General features: G+C 44.0%; 4 protein-coding genes across 5 annotated transcripts in view; 1 reads left to right on the top strand and 3 right to left on the bottom strand.

Annotated features, from left to right (window-relative positions):
- LOC134181943 (cyclin-L2-like) overlaps nt 1-397 on the bottom strand; it is a 12,786-nt gene extending 12,389 nt beyond the window's left edge. For both annotated transcript variants that reach the window (XM_062649237.1, XM_062649238.1), the window contains exon 1: nt 220-397. In XM_062649237.1, the coding sequence (XP_062505221.1) occupies nt 220-396 (177 nt within the window). In that variant the 5' untranslated portion in view covers nt 397. The remainder of the gene's footprint in view (nt 1-219) is intronic.
- Nucleotides 398-455: 58 nt separating this feature from the next.
- LOC134181899 (uncharacterized) lies at nt 456-6,596 on the top strand. The gene is made up of 8 exons (XM_062649183.1): nt 456-709; nt 2,495-2,815; nt 3,117-3,185; nt 3,253-3,403; nt 3,465-3,574; nt 3,732-4,062; nt 4,123-4,270; nt 5,116-6,596. The coding sequence occupies exons 1-8, from the start codon at nt 486-488 to the stop codon at nt 6,513-6,515; spliced, it is 2,754 nt and encodes a 917-aa protein (XP_062505167.1). The 5' UTR covers nt 456-485; the 3' UTR covers nt 6,516-6,596.
- Nucleotides 6,489-12,362, bottom strand: LOC134181900 (tumor protein p63-regulated gene 1-like protein). The gene is made up of 4 exons (XM_062649184.1): nt 12,082-12,362; nt 8,521-8,612; nt 8,197-8,373; nt 6,489-6,929 (listed from the first exon to the last, which is right to left on the bottom strand). Exons 1-4 carry the CDS (start codon nt 12,340-12,342, stop codon nt 6,581-6,583), a joined length of 879 nt encoding a protein of 292 aa, XP_062505168.1. The 5' UTR covers nt 12,343-12,362; the 3' UTR covers nt 6,489-6,580.
- A 562-nt stretch (nt 12,363-12,924) lies between these two features.
- Nucleotides 12,925-22,813, bottom strand: LOC134182418 (uncharacterized). Its single transcript, XM_062649820.1, has 18 exons — nt 22,730-22,813; nt 22,464-22,562; nt 22,182-22,397; nt 21,968-22,117; nt 21,789-21,911; nt 21,541-21,734; nt 21,326-21,476; nt 21,090-21,263; nt 20,707-20,901; nt 19,178-20,005; nt 17,972-18,193; nt 17,581-17,739; nt 17,381-17,503; nt 17,128-17,321; nt 16,908-17,058; nt 16,673-16,846; nt 16,411-16,605; nt 12,925-13,917 (listed from the first exon to the last, which is right to left on the bottom strand). Exons 2-18 carry the CDS (start codon nt 22,513-22,515, stop codon nt 13,091-13,093), a joined length of 4,128 nt encoding a protein of 1,375 aa, XP_062505804.1. The 5' UTR covers nt 22,516-22,562; nt 22,730-22,813; the 3' UTR covers nt 12,925-13,090.
- Nucleotides 22,814-24,780: the final 1,967 nt, after the last annotated feature.

Raw genomic sequence — 24,780 nt, 5'->3', positions numbered from 1 at the left:
CATTGGTGTGTACACGTCAGGACTAACACCAGTGGGACTACATAAACCAGACCAACACGAACAAACAATCACCCACAAAATCTAAAGTCCCAACTCTTCGCTAAAGACAAAAACTCGAACACAAACACGCATCCAGGCCCCAAACGCGCTTTATCAACAACGCATCCCAAAAAACCAAAACTAGAACACCTATCTAAGGCTATACTAGCGACATATTACCTGTGGTAAACGAAGCAGAACGCCTGCCGCCTGAATGAATTCACAACTCAGCATTCTAAGATCTGTCTCCATCTCGCGGTCCAATCCGTGTGCCATCGACGGCGTTTCCTTTAGTTTCTCTTCAGGCAGCAGCACGTTGTCGAGAGACAAAACGACACGCTGACGTTCAGCCGCCATGTTGTTTAAAACTTCTATAAGATCCCGGATAACCGTTTGAGATTCCCGTATTTATTTAGCAGGCGGTTTTCTCTCGTTGGTTTTTCTAAATGTTTGTCTATCTTTTTGGACTTAGTGTTGGTCTTTTTCTTCCATTAGCGGCATATTTGTTATTCAGGCGATCTAATCGAACAACTGAGCTACCAAACGCAGTTGTTTTACGGAATTTAGGGGAAGACGGGCCTGCGAGACAGTTGGGACGAGCAGTACTGCCGGAGGAGACACTAACGAGGTCATCGAATCGAAAAGATACTCCCAGACGCTTGAGCTTCAGGTAAATTTAAAGTGCGAGTGATATAAATTAGATTCGTACATAGCAACGAAACATGACGTCATAAAATTATTATAATTATAAATAAATTATATATTATATATTGAATTCTATAATTATATATAAATATTTATGTATATAGATATTAAATATTTTTAGAGATAATGTATAATACCGTAAAGTCGAGAACAAAAGCTGCCTTGAATAAGAACCGCCCTTGAATAGTAGCTGTATTTCTTGGATACGGTTATTGTCCGGATTGTTGAGTCATTAGTATTTCGTACTGTAGTGCATGGTATCTAGTTGCTCTGGTCATGTATTACTCGGTAATCAGGATCTCTAACTTCTTTAGTTGGAATCGCCGCTGTGCTACTTTGGTGAGCATCCTTCACAGAAGCTGCCCTCAAATAGTAGCCACACTTAGGCTGCGGCTTATACAACAGGGGTTTCCCCAGGATTGAAAAGTAGCGTGGCGCTTGGGGAGTGGTTTATTTGAGTGGGCATGGCCTCAAATATTTTGACCCTTGAAATTACTAGTAGTTCTGATGTAATCATTTATAATCTACTGTAAAATTGACACAAATTGACATGTAATGTCATTGTAACATTGGGATTATTAATTATCATTCGCTTATTCATGTTATGATAGTCTGATACGCCTTTGCTTAAGATCCGGTATTGTGGGTTGGCTGGTTCCGGCTCACTTTCGCATGCGGCCTCGCGCTCCCCCACGTTTGCACATACACATGTCGCCCCAAGGCGGGGATAGCAAGACGGAGAGTAGCGTGGCACTGCGCCATTACGCCATGCTTTAGGGAAACCCCTCAGACTTAAGCCACGGCTTTTGTTCGCGACTTTACGGAATATACTATACAATATATTAAAAATATAAATATAGAATTTAATATATACTATGCAATTGCCAAGCGTAGCGAAGTTTCTAATTTGAGTTGCACAACAGAAAGTGGCGTGGTCCTATATGGTGAGCTCTCGGTATATATATATATATATATATATATATATATATATATATATATATATATATATATATAATAAAATAAAAATATTTATCTGTGTGTCCACACGAACCTCAAATTTCTCCTCCCACCACCACGTTTCATTATAAGACCTACTTCAAAAAATCGTTTTCGTGTCCAACTACAGGTGAGTCTAAGAACGATTTGTGCAAGGACCAAACGACGACGAATAAACCTAATGAAGTCCTGTCGCCCCATCATTTTGTATTGTAGCTAGGGATTGTGTGTACTTGTCAACCAAGAAACACCTTCAGGAGTTGAATGCCACCTACAGTCAACTATTCACATGTCTCATACTACAGTATGATCAATCCTTACTACACTGTGCTGTATCTAACACTGCAGATAGTCAGTGTTTACAGATATCAATTTCTATGTCAACAAATATACCATACCACTGTCGTTACAACGGAAGTGAGTGTATACTTATACTGTACGTTTCAATCGTCTTGATCACGATTGCGAAACGACAACTACCTACCAGGGGTAGATACGTAGTCTAAATTACTAGGAAGTTTGCATGTTTACTTCCATGACAGGGTTTCAATAAGTATGTATTGTCTAGCTAGGACACGGCATTTCAGTAGACGGTCTGAAAACTCTGTTAGGACGTGTTACTTACCATCGCGAGGTGCCATCTACGGATACCATACAACTAGTTAAATATAATTTAATATATAAAATAATTTAAAAGTAGAATTAAATTGGTTGTCATACACTAATGTAAAACTTATGTTATTCTTGATTTCAGCTCTGCATTGAAGTCTGGTGGTGTGATGCAGCGACCTTCTCTAAGAAATCGTTCTATTGTTAGTAGTCCCCGTCAACACTTTGCCCCATCACCACTGATCAGTCCACACGAAGGGACAAGATTCGGCAGTCATTTAGGCGGTGGACTGGTTGATTATGTGACTAAGACACGACTGAAGAAAGATCACGAGTTGAGTAGGAGTCCTGTTATGGTGAGGGTGAAGCCCGCCAGTACTCCTCCTCCTCCTGTTGCTCAAATGGTTTCAGAGTCGACTCCGAATGATAGAGAAACAGTTCTGATGGCTTTGAAACAGACGACAAGGTAGAAGTCGGGAAGACCAGAGATGGTGTTGTGTGTGTGTGTGTGTCTGTGTGGTGTGTGTGCACGCACATACATGTGTGTTTTTGTTTCATGCATTTTGGTTTGCTTTGTTTGTCTGTGTATCTAACATTTCTCTACCATTAAAGACCAGGCATGTATATTATCTGCATCGTGAATGGTTGTCTCTTTCACATTACCTAGTTGCTGCAACACATTACCTATGTGTACTGTACACTCTGTTAGGGCTCTGGTCACTATACACCTATGATATGGCTGCATCTCAAACATGTTGTTTGTACAGTCGGAAACGAGTGATTCCTTCTGATACCGAACTCTTGGACGACAACATCAACGCAGCCAAGAGAAAGAGGTGGCAAAGTCCGACATGATTTGCTCACTCAAGTACATAGACTTGTGCGTCTGTCATGAATGTATAGGCCACCAGAAGGTGTCGGTCAGGGGACAAAGAGACAGGCTGCTGATACAGCCAGTCGTGAAGGCAATAAGAGTGTAGCCAAACGATCAAGGAATATTAGCGGTAGTGTGAAAGGCAGTGTGAAAGGCAGTGACAATCAATTTAGTGACAAGGTATGCACCTGTCTCATGATATGCACTGGTGTGTCTCAAGGCATTTCTAATGTGAGTTCAGGCTAGGAAAAGGCAGGCATCACCTCCGACACCCCCTGAAAATAAACGCCCAGTCGTGCAGCAGAGACGAGAGCAACAAACAAAGAAAACAGCTGCACCCGTGAGCAACAGGTAAATCATTGTTTTCAGTGTCTTTAAAAGATCATTAGGTAATGCGACACAAGAGCAAAGGGACCATGCTGTTAAGGTGCTAGTTAATTAATTAATAAACTATTGATATTAATACATTAATGTATTTGTACTTAGAGTTAATTGCCAATTTACTTAGGGTACTGCTAGATGATGACATCATGATGGATGACGCTACAGCCATGCCATCCAAGACGTCACAGAAGCGAACACGCAGGGTGAGAGATCAAGATCAGCGCGATGAGAAACAGTCGTCGGTGGGAACCAAATCAACTGGGACAGGAGAGAGTACAAGTCGTGTCGAATCGAAAGAAATGAAACGAAGACGACGACGAAGTTCCAATCAAGAGAAACCTGCTGTGCAGGTATTTAAGTCTAATATTCCTATATATTCACCAGGGCAACGTGAGGGTGTGGCTTTGAGACGGTTTGTTCCACTTCATAACGATCCAAAGGCTCCATTGAAGCTGGTAAAACATGCAGAACTCTGTCTGGTGGCTGTGCGTGATATTATTGTGTGGTTTGTATAGCCAGCTCAATTGACAAAGGGGAAGAAGTATACGAAGGAGGATATCGAACATGACAGACAGGCTGCACATAGTAGGGTTGAATATCTGTTGGCAGACGATGAGGAGAATGATGGTGATGCCAAAATGAAAGAATCTGAAGATAAGACAGGTTCACTTATGATGCAGTAGTAAACATCTAGGATTTCTGTAGTTTCACCTTGAAACTGGAAGTGCTTGGGACAGATGACGAAAGCCAGAAACTGAATGAAAACAGAGAGATGAACAGACATGACTAACAGACAAACACAGAGACAGACAGACAGACAAACAGACAGACAGGTTGGCAGATGAATATCATCTTCTTACATGCAAACACGGAGGTGGCCCTGTGTGGCAGCATGATGAAATTGTAAATGCATGGAGCACTTGTCTACATGAATTAAAGATTCATCACGAGAAAGAACCTCGACATCGTTGGTCTGGAAATGAGAATAGACCAGACACAGTTGTGTAGGTATGACCTTGATGTAGCCATGGCTCATCCTTTCAACCAAGACACTTTAAAGCAGGCAGCTTTAGAGGAAGGTTTCGCTGCAGCAAGAAGGGAGGAAAGGAAGATGATCAAATACGAAAAACAACAACTTGCCCGCAATACATCAAGCCTCAATTTCACTCCTCTGGTATTTGACGTATTGGAACTTGGGGATCAAAAGCCACCAACTATTTAAACAAACTAGCCAGAAGATCAAGAGACACTGAAGGCTATATAAATTAAATCCTCCACAAGCTGACTCGTGTCTTACCCTGAGCAGTAGCCGAGAACATATATAATACGATAGAGACTATCAAAGTAGCTTGTTTGCATTTAGTGTTAGAAATGTAACATTGTGTTTCAATAAATGAAATTGACAGACAGACAGACAGACAGACAGACAAGTGAGCATGCAGACCACCCAAGAACGAAGAGATGTTCAATACATATGTTGCAGAGTTAATTAATCTGTCTTGTTACAGTTTCCAAAGACTCAAGTGATGCGAAAGATGACCGAGATGCAACCCAGAATGCCGAAGTTACTGTCAATACAACAGCCACCGAGCATGAAGAGCCATTAAAAAATTCAACCATTACACCTAGTGTGGAGAACACAACTCCTGTGGAAGGAAACGCAAGCGAAGTACAAACCTCTGCTGCTCCGGGATTGAAATTGGGAGGAGAGGAATTCAATCTTCCTCCACCTCCATCGTATGAAAGTCTTACTGATACATCACATCAAATTCTCAACGAGCAAGCAAAGTCTCATTCAAGCATTACTGAAGGTTTTTTGCAGCAGCCTAGTGCTCTGATAGCAAAGACTCAAAGTTCAACGGAACTACCAAAGCCTTCGTTCTCTCTTGAATCATTACAGAAAGGTGTGGCAAGCCAAGAAAACAAACCACTGTTTACTTTTCCATCCATTGCTCTATCCACTCAATCAACAACACCATTAGTTAGCTCATCTCAGCTCTCTACATCAACGAAAGCCACTAGCATCTTGCCGACTGGCTTTAATTTGACGAGTGGAATATCATTTCCTTCTGTGTCTACTCCTCAATCAGAGAAGACGACGACTTCAGCAGTGAGTCATGATGTGGTGAGTCCGATGTCGGATGAGGACACAGAAGGGACACCACAACAGACAGGAACTACACCAAATGCAACAGTGAAGACCGCACCCAAGGTGTCATTCAACGTATTGCCCAGTAGCCAGACTCAAACGCCACAACAGCCAGACGCAACCGCAACAACGAAATTTTCATTTGGGCTAACGCCTGGACAAGGACGGCAGAAGGAAAAAGAAACCAGTAAAACACCAAATTTATTATTCAATTTTACACAAACTCCTCAGCTTCCTCTACAACAGCAAACACAGAGGATCACAGGTGGACCGAGTTTCTCATTTGGACAGAATTCTAGCACGCCAGGTGGAGGTCTTGCTCCTCAGTCAACTCCTAGCAACTTCAGTTTTTCTCTCAAGCCACAAGGCAAGCCAACTAGTGGAGGTGGATTGCCGTTTCAATTTGAATCTCAAACGGCTGGCCAGAACGCTCAACAAGTTGCCACTCCTGTACCATCATTTGGACCTTTAGGAGGCAACCAGACAAAGCAAAACGTGCCTGCAACATTCAATTTCTCATTATCAGCTGCTACAGGGCAGCCGACTGCACAAGGGACATTTGGGAACCAACACACACACATGACACCCACGTTTGGTGCTCAACCTTCTGGTTTTTTAAGCAATCAGTCATTTACAGCAGGTCAAGGAAATGGAGGCCAAATGGGCCAAACTGTAGGATTCACGGTAGGTAGTAGTTCAAGTTCGCAGCAACGGCCGGTTGCTCGAGCGCGACGCCGGACACAAGGCAAACCCCGGTAGCATCGCCGTGTGTATACTGCTTTATTGCATTGACTAATAATCTAGACACAAATCGAAATATAACTCTATGAAGTCACTTTCTCTTTGTAGTATCCCATGTGTTGTCCATTGTGTAGCATGGCTGTCATGTTCATGTATGTATCCATGTAGACATCTTGCTCTTCTATTTCTGGCTGTGTGCAGTCCGGGTCCTTGTCTCCTTGTAGTCGACTGAATGCACCGTATATTGCAGACATCAATTTATCTGTAAATATGTCGATGTTGAGGCGATCGTCTGGAACTTTGTATTGTGTGCGTAAGATGTGTGATGTTATGGTCCAGTACGGAATGTCGTCTGCCCATGGATTGAGTAGAGACCAGAATGGGGGACTGCTACAACTGAAGTGGACACGTAGCCCGGTCCCATCCCGTTTGCTATAAGACAATAAACGAGACTAACGTTACATCAGTCTCAACCCAATTACACACAGAACTGGTAGCAATCCTGATCTCCGAGTCAAAATTTATGAGTTCGCCCCACAAGTTTCATAAACACACTGCAAGCACTCTCTCGTTATCATTAATTAATTAATTAATTAATTAATTTAAGCAACTAAATGCAGGTCTATGGTTGGTATTCAGTTGTTATAATTTTGCAGTGCAGACTACTAAGCTCGAGTTCCAAATGCTAAGGACACTGAATGCACTTGTTTAGCTTTCTATTGAAGAGTCACGAGGAACACAATCCACCACAACATGCTGAATTATTCATCCTCGCAGTAAAGCAGTCAATATACAGCAGTGTTCAAAAAGTGGTTGTCAAGTTGTCATTAAATTTTGACAACTAACTGAGTTCATGTGACGACCAATTATTCCAGTGACGTTGCCATCCTGACAACTAGAGTTACTTTTAGAGTCACTAGCAGATCAGACTCACTGAGAGTGAACTTGAAGTCCTGAGATTTTGTTTACTTGCACTATAGGCAAAGCTGATTGAAGTCTCACTATAGCCTGAATAGGAACGGTCAAGACGTTGCATGAGGTTGCGTTAGACCGTAACTGGTAGCTAAATTCTAGGCTTTTTAGATGTAGTTCTCAATTTTTTTGTTCTAAAACCTCAAACTGAGGTTGCTACACTGCAGTTTCGGTAAAATTCGACAAGCACCCTCGCACTTCAAGCCAGATCAGAGTTCTTACGCTCTGCATGTGACCAGAAAGCAAACGTCACGTTCCCATATGTGGCATCTGCCGTAGTCACGTCTTTCTCTCAGAGTAACCAAGCGCACTCAGTTTACAGTGGGCATCAAAAAATTGTATTGTTTAAAGCTTACACTGCTGCCGTGCCTGTCAGTCAATACCTAAATAGCCAGTTGTGCAGTAGTTTCATCTATTGACATTTGTACATGCGCAACCTATGAATGCATTTGAAGGGCTTACACTGGCTCAAGTGCGCATGTCCGACCATGACCCTGCACCCTTAAGCATGACAATTAGTACAGTCAGACCTTGTTATTCCGAACTGACACTCAATAATCCAACACCTTCACTTCCTGACAAAGTTACATGTCAAACCAATTTACATGGTCACTGTGTATCTGTTACCGATAACACGACAGTTGCATTAGTCCAACAGAAACCAGCAAGACAAATGCGGTTGGAATAACAAGGTCTGACTCACTGTATACTGTATACTGTAACTTACCTCGCTACTCCAAGTCTTGGGTATACAAATTTGCCCCTGATTATTTTCGTGATCCCATAGTATGGTAGACGAATAGCCGACATCACCTGTTGCTTGGAGAAATCATATTTGGCACAGAGGAGAACGTTTTCCATGATTAAAAACACACGCTCCTTCTCATAGTCCCAGTGGTCAATACTATACATAAGGCAATCAACATACAACTCAAACATCTTTGCGAGATGTGATCAAATGAATGGATGTGTTGATTGGTCTTTCATACGTCTGACAGTCAGATACAGTCTAGACAAAAGCATGCACAGCAGTCTGTCCACACCATCTTACTGGGATAAGATGAAGGTTCCCAGATGTCCACCATCTTCTGCCGTGACAATGGTACTGAGACATGCATCCACTACAAGCCCCAATGCACCCTCCTGTCAACACACAAAACACACATAAAAACCAATACGAGTACTTAGTATTGAACGTGCCCGCTCACGAATTCACGTGCACACACAGACACAGACACATACACACAAACTTGAAATTGTGACTTTATCCACACATTTACCATTTACCAATTTGAGATAAGTTGCTGTTGAACGACAAAGAGATTTCTCGATATCTTCCTAATTGCACGTGACCCGAAATGGGTCTGGAACTTCGAGGCTAGTAGCTATCATGTTAGATAAATGCGTGATCCGCATTGTCAGCGGCGTCCAGCACCTATCCATGGCTACTTTCACACTGAGTTCCGGATGTCATCACAATAGTATGATAATGGTCTGGTTTCCACCCATTTCCAGGTCACATGCAACAAGAAGACAATCGAGAAAGCGCTTTTTGTCGTTCAACAGTTAGCCATCTCAAGATGGTAAATGATAAATGTTTAGATAGAGAACCTAACAGACTTGTCATTAGCTTTCTCAAAACGTCAAGTACAAGGAACGAAACTGTCGTGGCGAACAAGAACGCGATTCACCTTTCTCTCGATACCAGGAAAAAAGACTGTGTCATAAAACGTGGTGCACCCTAAGATGTTTCCTTGTTCTGCTTCGTTATGACACAACTTGAAATCGTGGCATGATCAAGATTGTGTGCATGTGTCTGTGCGTGCGCGGTAGATCATGAGCGAGTACCTTTACTTAAGTGTTCCAACCAAATTCAGTCAGACGAGACGAATAGTGGCCAAGGAAGACACTTGATAAATACTGTATAAGACAAGTATTGGTGGGCATTCATTTTGGCAGATTGGTGGACTTTCAGCAAGCACCAATCTGCCATAAATTGGTCACCTGGATATGTGACATCATCACCCACGTGGATCAGGTACATCTAATGGTGATGTCATGATACATCACGTGGAAGAGGCCACAAGATGGTAACCCCTGCTGGCCGTTTGTTGTGCCTATATCCTATCTAGGAGGAAGGTTAAACATGAGAATGAGACCATGAATCTGTCGATGAAGCAGGAGTCGTGTGGATTATGCAATCACAGTGATGTCCACGAACGTAACTGTCAATCTTAAACTCCTCCATATTGTATACATATACCGATTGTCCAACAACAATGTCCAACCGACACAATAAAATGCTCCAATACGCTTTCTCCGTCGATTTCTTAGCAAACCGCCAAAATAAATTCCCACCAATGGTTCATCTTAAGACAGTATCAGACATGTCCCTAGTTTTGCAATCTATTAAATGTATTATTTTCTCACCCAATTTTCATTCTTATACTATTTGTACCAGTAAAGGTTAGACTTTGAAATCGAAAATCTGCAAAATTGCCGCTGCCTATGTTGTCATCACCCTCTAGGTAGGGTAAGTGGGGCCTTTACCCTTAACGGGGCGCCCACCAACCTGGCAGGTAAGTCCCAGAGAAGTACATGTTTCCATGTAATGCATATGGCGCTAGTAACTGGCTTATCGATTATTGACTGCGTGCACTACAAGGATTTCGCCAGCTCTGAACAGCACGCCCAGTAGATGTCAATGACTACCAGAAAAGCACCAGAATCCTCATTGCCAACAATCCCCACGCCAGATCACAGAAAGTCCCCATGAACGGAAACAAGTTTACTCTCACAGACATAGCCAAATAGACAATGAGAAAGACCCAACAGACTCATTTCATTATATTGCTGTCGCCACCCGGGATTGAATCAAGGCCATCATGGTCAGAGAACCAGAACTCTAACCACTAGGCTACAGTGGCTTATTACTATATTATTATTGTTATTATATCTGTGTCACACACATAAACCAGGTGCAAATTAAACATAAAAGAAAGTGAAAAAAGGCAAAACAGAAAAAGCCTACATATATCTACAACAAAAGAAGGAACACACTGTCTCAGTCAACAGAAGAGTTTCTCGAAGTGTAGCGCTACTGAAGCGTGAAGGTTGCATAACCATTCACATGCCAGATGACCTGCTGCAGTTCTGGACGGTGAGACAGAAGCCTCAAAGTCAGTCCTAATCGCCATGTATATGGAAGGTCTTGAGTTATTTTCCATAATATAAAGTGACTGAAATGTACTGCAATCAGAAAAAAGGAGAATCCCGTTGAACTGACTACGACAGATGACATGTAAACAACAGGGTTTACAGATTATAAAGCAATAAATAAAATTGTAACTTTCGTTTTCTCAACAAATGCAACAAAGGAAGAAGGCCTGTTGCTACTAGTATTGTGTCAACATGAGATCGTCAAGAAACATTGCAGATTCTATTAGAATTTCTAGGTAACCATCTTGATATGGTTACTTAGAACCCACAGGAGCCACCAGTTTTGTTTATTACTTTATCTATGGCCTGCTAACACAATCCCCCCTTTCTCCCCACCCTCTCACGCGCGTCTCCACCACCTCACGCACAAAAAGTGGTCTGGCACCCAAGTGTGCATTACAGTTGATATCAATAATTAAGAAATAGCGCCCATAGCCTTGATATTCCAGACTGCTTTCTGCACGTGATGGGAGGGAAGAGTGGGAGGAGAGAAGAAAGCAGTCTGGGGACAGCTCTATTGTAATTGACTTCGGAAATAGGTGGTGTTCATCTTAATCGATAATTACCCGCATTCATTAGGAACAGTAACAAGCACCAGATGGCTCGTGGGATATTGCCAGAAGCTGTTCGCTGCCAGCCGACTACAAACCAACGGGAGAACGTAGAAAATGAGTGACTTTACTGAATCCGGTAGAGAGAAGGCAAAGACGTCACGACCTCGTACTAAAATCGCTTAGCAAGCAGTTGAAGGGTCTTCAAGGCTTCAAGTCGAAACAGCCGCTGCAATGGCTTTATCATCCGGTAACGTCTGACAAGCTTTCGCTGAGTTATCATGTCATCAGGAGCAAAACTCGTAGCACGTCACATTTGTGTTAGCTGCACCCCACTGTGCTATTACAGTCGTCTGAGAATCGCTTAGAGGAAATTACAAAATACTCATTGACGTCAGCAGTTGTCTACAACGCTGATTGGCCGTTTTTTTTTGAGCGGTGGTTTTGATTGGAGCGGATGTTTCTGAACTTGAGCAGTCGCGCCTCTTCCAAAGTCACTTACAATAGAGCTGTCCCCAGACTGCTTTCTTCTCTCCTCCCACCCTTTCCTCCCATCACGTGCAGAAAGCAGTCTGGAATACCGAGGCTATAGTGACCACGGATTTTCTAGCATACAATTCCTGTCAAACAAGTAATTTTATTCTTGTGGCCTACTAAACGTGTAGAGCAGTTATCTGTGACGTCACATATGTCCGGTTCCTACTAAAACAAACTCCAAGCAGTAAGGCCTGGTTCACAATACAACACCTCATGTTGCGTCGCGTCATCAAGGGAGGCCGTTTCCGACGCGACGCGATGCGTCGTGTGGTCTTTTGTATATTGTGAACCAAGCCTAAACTCACTCTCAATGCCAGGAAGCTTCTCCTTTCTCTACGAGATATTTGTTTCGACGGCGGACGCTCGGTGTCGTCATTCTGCACTTCGTCGCCTTGTCGCTGGTCTTCATCTTCACCTGCTTCTGTTTGAATGCTTGAACCGGCTGGTCTGTAGTAAACTCGTGAGGAATGCTTGCCAGCTGTGAAGGAGCTCACTTCCAACGTTGCAGCAGCGTCGTCATCGCCTTTGGCGTGTCGTTCAATGTCTGTGGGTACACCATCTCCCATCCTCACGTGACCAGCCTATCCTGACGTCACGGCTGGTGTCATGTCACGTGACAGCGTGGAATAACACACGTAGCCTCGCGTAACCAGACCCTCTTTTAGCCCGGAAGTATGAGAAATTTGGCGCTCTACGGGAATTTGCGAAGGGAACGTGCATTGTCCATGACAGCGTGTCACGGTCTGTTTGTCGGACGAAGCAACTGACCTGTAGACTTGTAAGTACGCAAGTCTGCATGGAGACGAGTTACACGCTTTGCGCATCTTTGTTTCAGCGAGTGGGTTGGACTAAAAACCTCAGTGTGCAAAACATTATCACGTGACGAAATATGTAATTACATACACCGACCGAGGGTTTAGCACTGTAGTTCTTCTCTATTCACTAATAATATTTTGCATCTTTTGACTTTCGTGTTGAAAGGAACCTTTGAGACGTACGTCGCATCTATACTGTAGTTTAACAACACTACTTCTAGCTAGATATGCTATACCCATGATCTGTAATTAATAATTAATAATTAATAATTAATAATTAATAATTAATAATTAATAATTAATCAAAATTTGTTATGTAAGCGCATATGGAGATAAAAGGTCGCTGATGTTTATATTTGCACTGCTGCATTACTTTAATCTACGCAGCAGTATAGTCATAGATAGAAACACACCACAAACCACACAACAACGACGCTATAACAAAACCACTATACGTGTAATTAATCCTTGATAACTCGCGACCTGCCAGAGTTTCTCACTAGTTTCCAATATTTCTGTTAATCCAAGCTACGATGCTCCTGACGTTAGTGTAAACTCCGTATCCTGTTCCACAAATGCGGTCTCCCCAGCTGACGACGCCCAAAATAATGTATTCGCTAATCGGACTTTCCTGAATCATAAACGGTCCACCAGAGTCGACGTAACACGTGTCTCGTCTACTTCCGTCAGCACAAAACATTCGAGGCGTAACACGACCGATACGCCTAAAGTGAGTCCTACAGTTGCTGGTGTTGCTGATGGGCAAATGAACGTAACGCAACGTTTCAGCAAATTGTGTTACAGTGGAATCGATGATTCCCCAGCCTGCAGCAGTGCCGACATTGCCCGCGTTGTACAAGTTCAACCGTTGGTCAGCGGGTAGAGACGCATTCGGCAGGCATATAGGTCTGATGTAGTCTGACAACACAATTTCATTGACGGTAGTAGAAGGTGTCCACTTGCTTGTACAGTTAGCTATTCTAATAAGAGCAGCATCGTAGTCTTTATAAATATGGTCGTAAAGGGGATGTTCGATAATTTCCTCCACGTTGCACCACCACTCTGCATTTGTGTTGGATGAAACATTGTGTGCTCCCACTCGCACAACAAACTGTGTGCGTATTGTAATGGCAAATCGATTACAGTGAGCAGCAGTCAACACGAAGTTGTTGTTGAGAATAGATCCCCCACAGAAGACGCATTGCTGTGTAGTTGGATCGCATGGATCTAACTGCAGCATGGCCATCCACGGGAAAGAACCGCGACGTGCTGGTAAGCCGCCTATGACTCTTCCAAGATCATTGTATATAGTTTTCCTACCGCATGCTAAACAGAATACCAACATATTAATTGATTACGTGCTTATATTTTTGACTGCACATTATTTATTTATTTATTTATTTATTTATTTATTTATTTATTTATATATTTATACTATTAAATTTGTATGTGTTTTACTGCCGAGCATAGTGAGGCTTCTAATCCAGGCCGCACAACAGAAAAAGGACGTGGTCTGTATGGCTCTCTATCGAGCCCTTGGTGTGTGTGTGTGTGTGTGTGTGTGTGTGTGTGTGTGTGTGTGTGTGTGTGTGTGTGTGAGTGTGTGTGTGTGTGTGTGTGTGTGTGTGTGTGAGTGTGTGTGTGTGTGTGTGTGTGTGTGTGTGTGTGTGTGTGTGTGTGTGTGTGTGTGTGTGTGTGTGTGTGTGTGTGGTTTGTGGTGTGTGTGTGTGTGTGTGTGTGTGTGTGCGTGCGTGTGTGGTGTGTGTGTGTGTGTGTGTGTGTGTGTGTGTGTGTGTGTGTGTGTGTGTACACGAACCTCAACATTCACACGTCCCGTACATACTACTTTACTAGGAAGTTTCCATGTCTACTCCATGACAGGGTTTCAATAAATACGTATTGTCTAGCTATAGGGTTCGGCGTTTCAGTAGTCGGTCAAAAAACTCCGTTGCGACGTGGTAAGGCTGATTCACACTATGCGACGGAGAGCTGTCCGTCATAATCCGTCAAACCACATCAGAGGCGCCGCTCAAGACGGACAACGGACGGATTGCTTGACGGAGCTTTGACGGACGGATAGAATCGATTCTATTTTGTCCGCTCCGTCAAAAGTTGACGTATCGCAACAGGAAATAATTAGTACTGTTACCCAATCAGCGAAGCGCAAAACAAGAATGACGTAATCATGCAGCGCAGGAATGGTAATTATCGGAAAGGAACGTACAACGTATTGTGAACACGACGGAGAGCTGTCCGTCACGGTCCGTCACGGTCCATCACGTTTCCATCGCATATTGTAAACCAGCCGTTACTCACCAATGCGAGGCGCCTACGGATACCGAAACTAGTGATAATAATAATTATGAAACTTGTCTGTAGTTCTTTCTCTTGTTTCTCTAGCTTTGTCCATGAGACTATGACTCATCGTTTTAGTCGTTGGGGAGTTTCTGTGGTCTGGCAAATAGTCCGTTGACGATGATGTCTAGCGCTTTCCTGGTGATCATTGATATCTACTAAGCGTGCTGCACCGAGTTCGCGGTCACCGTAATGCCTGCAATCTATCGAATTGATAGTCATTGATCGCCGTGTGGACTACACAGAAACATGTACCCTGCTGGGCTCACCTGCAGGGTTGGTGGGTGGGTGCCCAGATGGGAGTAAAGACCCTGATTGCCCATTATGGAGGGGCATAACGACACAACAATGACAATAGCAATAATAATAGCCTGCATGGAAGTGGGACCATCCAATGTGATGGTGTCTTCGAGCAAGCGCCTCAGACAGATACGATGCATTTCCGCACGTGCATGCAGCTAGTGGTTCTCTTCGTATGCACGCAGTCCTGGGGCAGAAAACCTCTATGCTTGGTCAGGATCGCTGTCTCACTGAGAAACCACCTGTGGACATGAGAGAGACCTACAGATGGCTGAAGTCATCAAATCTTCCCGCTACAACTGAGGGACTGCATGGTTGCTGCTGCTCAAGATCAAGCTCTTCGGACTCGGTATTATGAGCACAACATTGTGCATCGAGTTGTCAGCCCCACTTACCACTTGTTGTGCAGTGAAGGCCTGGAGACAGTTGACCACGTTGTGGCAAGCTGTGATGTTCTGGCATGGCACCGATGGACTACACTAATCAACACAATCAGGTGGCCTCAATTATCCACTGGGACATTTGTCGCCATTTGGGAGTTCCAGTGGAGAGAAGCCTGTACCGGCATCATCCTGATAGGCTTGTGGAGACGGACGGCATCACTATGATGTGGGATACAGTCATCCCTACTGATAGGAAGATTGGTGGTTCCAATAGTCCTGACATCTGTTTCAGAAAAAAGAAGACAAACACTTGTCTTCTTATTGATATCATCTGTCCTGCTGATGGTAACATCGCCCGGAAACAGGCTGAGACATTGACGAAATACAGTGACTTGCGGGTGGAGGTAAGTCGCATGTGGCAGTGTCGAATACTGGTTGTTCCAGTGGCGTTGAGAGCGTTGGGCACAGTGCACGAGGGTATTGCACGGTGGCTGGACATTATTCCAGGTCATCTCAACCTGCAGCACTTACAGAAAACAGTGCTTCTTGGATCCAGATGGATCCTACTTAAAGTCATGTCTTCTGTCTAGACAGCCATGATGGTCTAAGCACCTCTGAGGCAGGGTTTTCTTCCAGTGCTTACAAGAGACCTTACGAACCAGACTGATCTGGTTGAGCACGACATAATAATAATATTTTTTATTCATACCGCTACAGGTTCTAAGATTTGCATGCATGTAACCACCATGCACCAACATGTGCAACCATAGAGTACACTCACTTGGTGTGCATTTGAGCTGACTTCCACTCCAACTTCCATCTGCTCTACACGTCCGAATCGTGTCTCCTTCGAGTATGGAGTAGTATTGGTTGCAGCTCAGCTTGACTTTGTCTTCGTACACGTACGTTCGCTGAACTCCATCAATGATGATCCGACTTCCATGACTAGGTTGACCAGGATCGCCACACGACACACCTGCACATAATTTCAACACAATCCACGTTTAGTTTACAATAATCCAAATGCTGTAGCATGTACGTACGCTCGCATCTTGCCAAAGTTCCGCTCCATGTTCCATCCGTCTGACAAGAACGGATCTTGAGACCGACCAGTACAAACCCACTATTACATCTATAAGTCACTCTATTAGGATACGTATAATTTCTTCCGTTCGTTCGTCCGTTTACAGGTGTGCCAGGATCACCACAATCAAGCGCTATAATAGAAAAAACCTCGTACAGTACTCGCCTTATTGTATCAATGCTGTTGCTGCCTACGCTTGGCGTTGTATTTAGCCGTGAAGCCGCGATGTCCAACCGAATCATCACTTGTAAAGTAGAGACACATCCTGTTAGCTTGAGAAACAACAGGTGAAGGAAGCTTTTCCCCACAATATGGTCCTGTTTGTGCAGAGCGACCAGTGTCGATCTGAGGCAGCACGTACGTCACTCACAGAACGTAAGAAACTCGATTATGCACGAATACGTGTTAATTTACCTTCAGGTGATCGTAAGGACATTGCACTTCGTGATGGTATTCGATGTCCATAGCCGTGAACGTCAACTTTACTTGATATCCCAGAGGCAGTGTGATGCACCAGTCACACAAAGCCTGATCGGGATAAATGTCAGGATACTCTGGAGTCGAGATGACACCTTGCAAGTCAGTCTTAGTAATGCCATTGCACAAAACTATACTCAAAATTATTTGTCAGGAAATTTTTTGACGTGACAAAGCATTCGATTTCTACCTTTACAAAACTTCTTGTCTGGCTGGAGCACGTAGTTTGTCTTACACGAGCAGTAGTGACCTCCAATGTAGTTGTGACAGCGCTGACTGCAACCTCCATTGTCGACAGCGCATTCGTTAATATCTGTGAGAACACGGTTGTTAATAACAATAATATTATTAATGATTGTTAATTAAGTAAAAGAATTGCTAATGACTTACCAACTGCTGAGTAGTAAACCCAAAGTCCACGTGGTCTAGGCAGGACTCCTACTCTACGTAGATGGTCCCAGGTGAGCTTGACTTGCATGGAATGGTTTGTAGACACAATGGATTCGTTTGATTCATGAATGCCACACAGCAACGCCAACCTCTCGGTTCCTGCCATGCAAACAATTGTAGAGACACTAGCTTGTGTGTGTGTGTGTGTGTGTGTGTGTGTGTGTGTGTGTGTGTGTGTGTGTGTGTGTGTGTGTGTGTGTGTGTGTGTGTGTGTGTGTGTGTGTGTGTGTGTGTGTGTGTGTGTGTGTGTGTGTGTGTGTGTGTGTGTGTGTGTGTGTGTGTGTCACTGCGGTAACGTCACCGTGTGTATCCGCTCATTGATTGATCGCACCTTCTGAAACGATCACTTTCTCGCGCTCACGATTACACTGCAAGCCTCTCACTTTGAGCGCCAAGTACGCGAACTCGAGTCTGATGTAGTAACCGACAGGCACGGTTAGACGCCAGATACATGCGGCAGCTGCACTGTTCTTATCCGGGAATCCGGGCGACTGGAAATCGCCGTACATTCCACTGAGCGAGCCTCCACAGGTCGTTAGAGTTGCCGCCAGATCTTCGGATTCATAAGATAAGTTTTCACACAAAGAATATAACGTGACAGGCTATTAGCGACATCTTACATTTGTCAACAATGGCAAGCAAGGTGATCACACTTGCAAGGTGTAGCATGATGTAGAGGTCAGAAACAACAAAGAAAAGTCGCGACTTTCTCTAACAACTGACCAACGTCGAGATCACAAACTCTGCACGTCACTGACTCAAGTCAGTCTATGAGCATCAAATACGACGCTAATCTCTAGTGCAACGTGCGCTTAACGCAAAGAGAGTAGATGGTTTCTATACTTACGTGTGAATTACAAGCGCACGCACAAGAAGACTGTTTCCTCTGTTCAGCTGATAAACAAAGGCACCTGCTGTTGTGAACAGATTGAGTGCTGTTGTGGTCAGAGCTACTCTTGTGCGCATGAGCGTCAGGTCCAATCATATCACAACATGATATCCTCAGTACTGTCGAATCATATACAAATTTCTAAACCTTCTATGCCGAGTTTGCCCCCAAACTCGCGATGGCATTCTAGATTTGCATATCTTAATTAATGACAGTCGACACGTATACTGTTGTAGCTAGCATACCGCCTCTTTGAACGGTTCATAGTGGTGTGTGCGTGCGTGCGTGCGTGCGTGCGTGTGTGTGTGTGTGTGTGTGTGTGTGTGTGTGTGTGTGTGTGTGTGTGTGTGTGTGTAGAGCGCCACGTATAGAAGTTTATTTGCGCACTATCCACAAACCCCTCATTAGCTAAAAGGTTGTCAATTTGATACTTGTATTGCTAAAAGCGACTACGAAACACCTAGCAGTCATATGCGTACGAGCACACCAAACAACAAACGTAAAAGATAATCGACATTACGGCCTAGCAGAACCATCAAGTATGTAATTCCTTGTTACAACTTACGTAAACATGTTTCCAAACAACACGATCACGCTTGTGCCTTCAAAGTCTCGAGCATCGTCCCGTTAATTAATTAACTAATTAACCTCCAGTTGTTTTATCAATCCAGGAAACGATTTGGCTGACTTTAGTGTAGACACCGTAGCCTGTTGCACAGCTAGAATCTCCCCAGCTGATGACGCCAAGAAGGACGGATTTGGGATTCGAACTGCTCGGATTTCGTTTAATCATATACGGGCCACCGGAGTCGCCATGACACGTGTCCTGACCGTCGGCGAGAGTACAGAACATCCGGGGCGTTATCTCCCAATCCTGACGGCTGAAATGGGATTGACACTTATTGCTGTCGCTAATGGCCAACTCGACGTGACGTAGAACTTTTGAGTAACCTTTACTGGTGGTCGTCAGGTTGCGTTTTCCCCAGCCTGCAGCAGTGCCGACGCTGCCCGCGTTGTACAACTCTAGATCAGAAAGAAGAGCCGGATTGGGCAAGCATATCGGTCTGATATGGTCCGAAAAAACGATTTCATCGACGGTTGTAATGGGACTGGTCTTTTTCGTACAGTTGGCTACTCTAATAAGAGCTGCGTCGTAGTCGAATGTTTCAGTGTTGTAGCTCGGATGCTCGATAATTTCCTCCACCTGGCACCACCACTCTTTGTCTCCGTCGGAGCGCACCTGGTGTGCTCCCACTCGTATAATGAACGGTGAATTTCCTAATATGCCTCGGGTACAGTGAGCAGCAGTCAGCACGTAGTTGTTGTCGAGAATGGTTGCGCCACAGAACAAGCAGTGCTTTCTAGTTTGGTTGCATGGATGGTAATAGAGCATGGCCATCCACGGGTAAACGCCGTGACGTGCTGTTGAGCCCCCGATAATTCTTACGCGGTTGTAATACGTCGTTTTACCGCATACTGAAACAAAAAATGAATATTTAGTTTACCAAGCAGGTATGCTTGTCTAGCTAGAGTACTAAAGAGACTGCACGTTATATTTGTTTTAATTAATTACGAGATGTTTCTTTGCGCTCTTCCATCGGCGTAGGAATTAACAGGGGCGTAGCAGGAAGTACATTTGAAGTGGTCGGCCCAACGCGCGCTAAAAGACGTGGATTGACGCGCGCTAAAACGTAGTTTAACGCGCGCTAAATCATGAGAAGTAGGTCCTACGACAAGACTGGAGTTCGAGGCCATGCATACTCGCGCGTAACTTCGATGTACAGTAGCTAAGTCTGCATGCCATATACTACAGATGTTCTAAATAAATAAATAAATAAATAATATATTTAATTGTCTATATACCTAAACCGGAAGTTACGCTAATCGCCTGCTCGTGAAAGTCCGTTTTCCCAAAACTGGTCGCATGGCTCGACCGGCCTGACATTTTGCTACGCCCCTAGCTGTTAGGTCTAGAAGTTTGAGCGCCAACTTGTCCAACAGCAGTAGTGCAGAGAGACAGAAAAATCAATGGAGCTTGTTCCTCCTCAGCCCCTACACGGTTCGTACGCCTATTAATTCTCTTTCTTTTAACCTTTCTAGTCGTACTTTTTTCAAGCATGTGAATATGAACCACAATGTGAGACTTGTGACCTCCATAGATGTGTATGTATACTCACTTGGTTTGCACTTGAGCTGGGTTCCGCTCCAACGTCCGCTCTCTCTACACGTCCGTACCGCGTCTCCTTCGAGTCTGGAGTAAAACCGGTTGCAGTCCAACTTGACCTTGTCCTCGTACACGTACGTTCGTTGAACTCCAGCAATGATCGTCCGAGTTCCGTGTTTAGGTATACCAGGATCACCACACGACACACCTGCAAATAATTTCAACACAATCCACGTGTACTATACTAGAGTAGCAGTTCTAGGCAATCTAGAGACTCGTGACCAGTCTCGTCGAGCTTTCATCATTCCCGGATGCTGAGGATTAACATCCGGGAATAACGAAAGCGCGGGGCAAACAGCATGCTGTCATATACATAAACTAGGAACAAACACGTACGCTCGCATCTTGCTGTAGTTCCGCTCCATGTGCCATCCGTTTGACAATCGCGGGAACTGGAACCGACGAGAAAGAAACCACTATCACATTGGTACGTCACTTGGCTAGGAAACGTATAATTTCTTCCAATCTTTTGTCCGTTGGAAGGAGTGCCAGGATTACCGCAATCAAGCGCTATAAAAGAATGCTTGTAATGGTATTACTTGCCGTATAATTATCTGCATGTTGTTGCTTACGCTTGGCTTTGTATTTCGCTGAGAAGCCGTGATGGCCGACTGAATCATCACTTGTAAAGTAAAGACACATCTTGTTAGCTTGAGAAATAACAGGCGATGGGAGTGTCTTCCCACAATACGGTCCCGCCTTTGCAGAACGACCAGTATCGATCTGATGGAGGAAATCGCTCACTGAGCGTTGCAAGCAGTTAAATGAGATTCTTGCAATGAATTACTTTTAGCTTGTCGTAAGGACACGGCACTTCGTGATGCTCTTCGATGTCCATGGCCGCGAACGTCAACACTACTTGATATCCCAAAGGCAGTGTGATACACCAGTCACACACAGACTGATCGGGATAAATGTCAGGATACTCTGGACTCGAGATGACGCCATGCAAGTCAGTCTTGGTCATACCGTCGCACACAACTACCCAGATTACTTAATTATGAAAAAAGTTAAACACACTATAAGAGTACTTACCTTTACAAAACTTTCCGTCGGACTGGAGCACGTAGTTTGCACTGCACGAGCAGTAGTAGCTTCCCGGATAGTTATGGCAGTGCTGATTGCAACCTCCATTGTCGACGGCACATTCATCAATATCTGCAAGAACGAGTCAGTGGCTACCTGTTGGAAGGAATGCCATTGTATGCACTTACCGACTGCTGCAAAGTGGGCCCAGAAACCAGGCGCCGTGTCTGAGTAGTCTGAAAAGAGCTCTACCTGCATGGATCCGTTTGAGGATTTGATGGGTTCTTTTGGTCCATCAGAGTTCGGTGTGCCGCACAACAACGCCAATCTTTGCTCTCCTACATACAAAACATAGAAATCAATGGTAAGACGTCTAGACTTCTATCTTGCCATCGATTTCACCTTCCGAAACCGTCACTCTGTCGTACTCGCACTCGTGACTGTGCTCTTCGAGCGTAAACTGCGTAAACTCGAGCTTGATATAGTAACCGTCGGGCGCGCTGATATTCCAAACGCACGTCTTGTCCGCGTCGTACTTATCCGGAAACCCGGGCGATTGGAAGTCTCCGTATATCCCGCTGAGCGAGCCTCCGCATGTTTTTAGAGTTGCGGCGGCACCTTGGGGACATCAGAAAGGCAGGTTTTTCAACACATTGATTGGACAACAAGATAATGACATGTTACATCCGTTAATGGCTAAAGCAGCTAGCGCTATCACACTCGCAATGTGTAGCATGATGTGTTGACAAAAAGGAAGAAGAAAGTACACAGGTTGGCAGAGCTCTGTAACCGAGATTGAGATTACAAAACGGACAATGAACATAGAAAGCGATGCTGATTAGTTGTTTGGCTAGTTGCTCCGTCCACACGAAATTTCTTGAACAGTGGACGGTGGTGGGCAACGTCTAGCTAGACAGCATCACACGACGTTACAAATAGAGTGCACTTACGTGCAAACAGCAGACAGACGTCAGAGCTTGTGCTTCTGTTTGACTACTGACGTGCTGTGTTTCACGGTTCTGTTGGTGGAGGGTTGTGCGCATGTGTGACAACCTCAGACCAAGTGACATTACCATACAAGCAAATTTGGAATACTGTTAATTAATTAATTAATTAATTAACAGCAATTTACGTACATAAAATTATACTTAACTGCAAGTACATGCATGTATGGTAGTATGGATGATCCACTCTCATAGATTCTAACTGTAGAGTCATAGATCTGCATGACTGTCTATGGCGGCAGTGCCTCTTCGCAGACAGTTACTCCGGCCCACGCAGGTCAAACCGCAGCGGACATAGTTAGTGGTTGCCGTATAGATGCATGGCTTCTGCGTGCACACTTTTTGACCGTGTCTATTTCGTCTGGCCAATTACATAAAGGCACGGCGAGAGACGATATGTTTGTTCAAAATCGTAAGAAAGGAGGGGAGGATCGAATTAGCAAACCTAGAGTCGAGCAAACAAACAGACAGACAGACAGACAGACAAACATGGCTCTTGACAGTGTACGTACCATCATTATGGCATGCATTATCTCCGTGCGATTTCCGCTTGGCATCCTTGATGAGACTGAGCTGCCAAATGCCTTTGGCTTCTGGTCAGTGTGACTGTGGGAAAGAATTAGACTCAGATGGATACCACCTAATAACATGTAAGACTGGGGCGGCCCAGTAATCAGCCATAACAACATGGTTTCAGCATGGTCAGACTGTTTGAGTCAACTGCAATTACATCACGTAAAAGAACCCAGAGGAAGGTATGTCAATTCTGAAGACAGATCAGACATAGTCGTATTCGATTCGGCATCGGGGGGGGGGAGGGGGATCTTGAATTGGATATTGTTCTAGCGCATCCCTGGAGTAATGAAATAGAAGGTTTATCAGCTACAACTCAGAGAGCAGCGGCAACCAGAAGAGAAGATCTGAAGATCAAAAAGTACGACCAGAAGCTCTTGCCTGAAGGTTTTCGACCAACATTTGTTCTTATAGTCTTCGAACATTTTGGCTGTTGGGGAGAGAAAGCTGAAGACTATTTGAAGAAACTGTCACAGCTATCGAGAGACGAAGACGGAAAGCCAAATGCATCAACCTTCAAGACATACTGGAGATCTGTGTTTTCTGTGTGTCTACAACGATTAAATGCTAGAGTGATTGACGGAAAAATAAAGAAGATTGTTTCAAGAGACAGCCACATAAACATAAATAGTTGTAGGTAGAACCAAGCCCTATTGGCTTGGGTAGTATTTAGTTGCTTTGCTTAGATGGTGTATAATAGTTCAATGTTTGAAAATATATGTATTGACAGACAGACAGACAGACAGACAGACAGACAGACAGACAGACAGACAGACAGACAGACAGACAGACAGACAGACAGACAGACAGACCTAGAACTGCATGTATATGTATATGAAATATATTATTATTATTATTATTATTATTATTATTATTATTATTACTAGTATTATATTAGAATAAAGTCAAGCCGTAAATTCACGTTTGTCAATGCTTTAGCGGCGTTAGCCAGAGTCCAAGATTTGGAAGGGCACACTGAAAAATGTTTTCAAATCTGTATTAAATGACGATACACGTAGCAAAACGATGCATCATGCCTTCCTGAATACTCGAGCCAAGTGTACTTTTGATACCAATCTGCAATAAACGATTTATCCTTTTACCATGCAAACGTGGTAGATGGATATTTCGATAGAATTGGCTGTGTAGCCTTATCTCCTGCACCACGCGACAAGTCTGCAATAAACAACAATTTGTTGACTAGCTAATGCCCAATGTCCATGCAGTTTACGTTCCAACTATGCCACTAGATCCGGACCGTCGATTTTGTATCCTGCAGAGTCTGATTCTGTTGCAATCGTCGAATCCTGGCATTCATTACCAGACTCTGGGTCACTTGTTTCACAGTCTGTCTCTCGTGATCGATGGGAACAATTACTAAAGTCGAATCTGCTACTGTAAATATGTGGCTGAAGTAGCGGCTG

Source organism: Corticium candelabrum, chromosome 7 (genome assembly GCF_963422355.1).
Source record: "Corticium candelabrum chromosome 7, ooCorCand1.1, whole genome shotgun sequence".
Classification (NCBI taxonomy): Eukaryota; Metazoa; Porifera; class Homoscleromorpha; order Homosclerophorida; family Plakinidae; genus Corticium; species Corticium candelabrum.
This window is presented reverse-complemented; position numbering and strand designations above follow the sequence as displayed.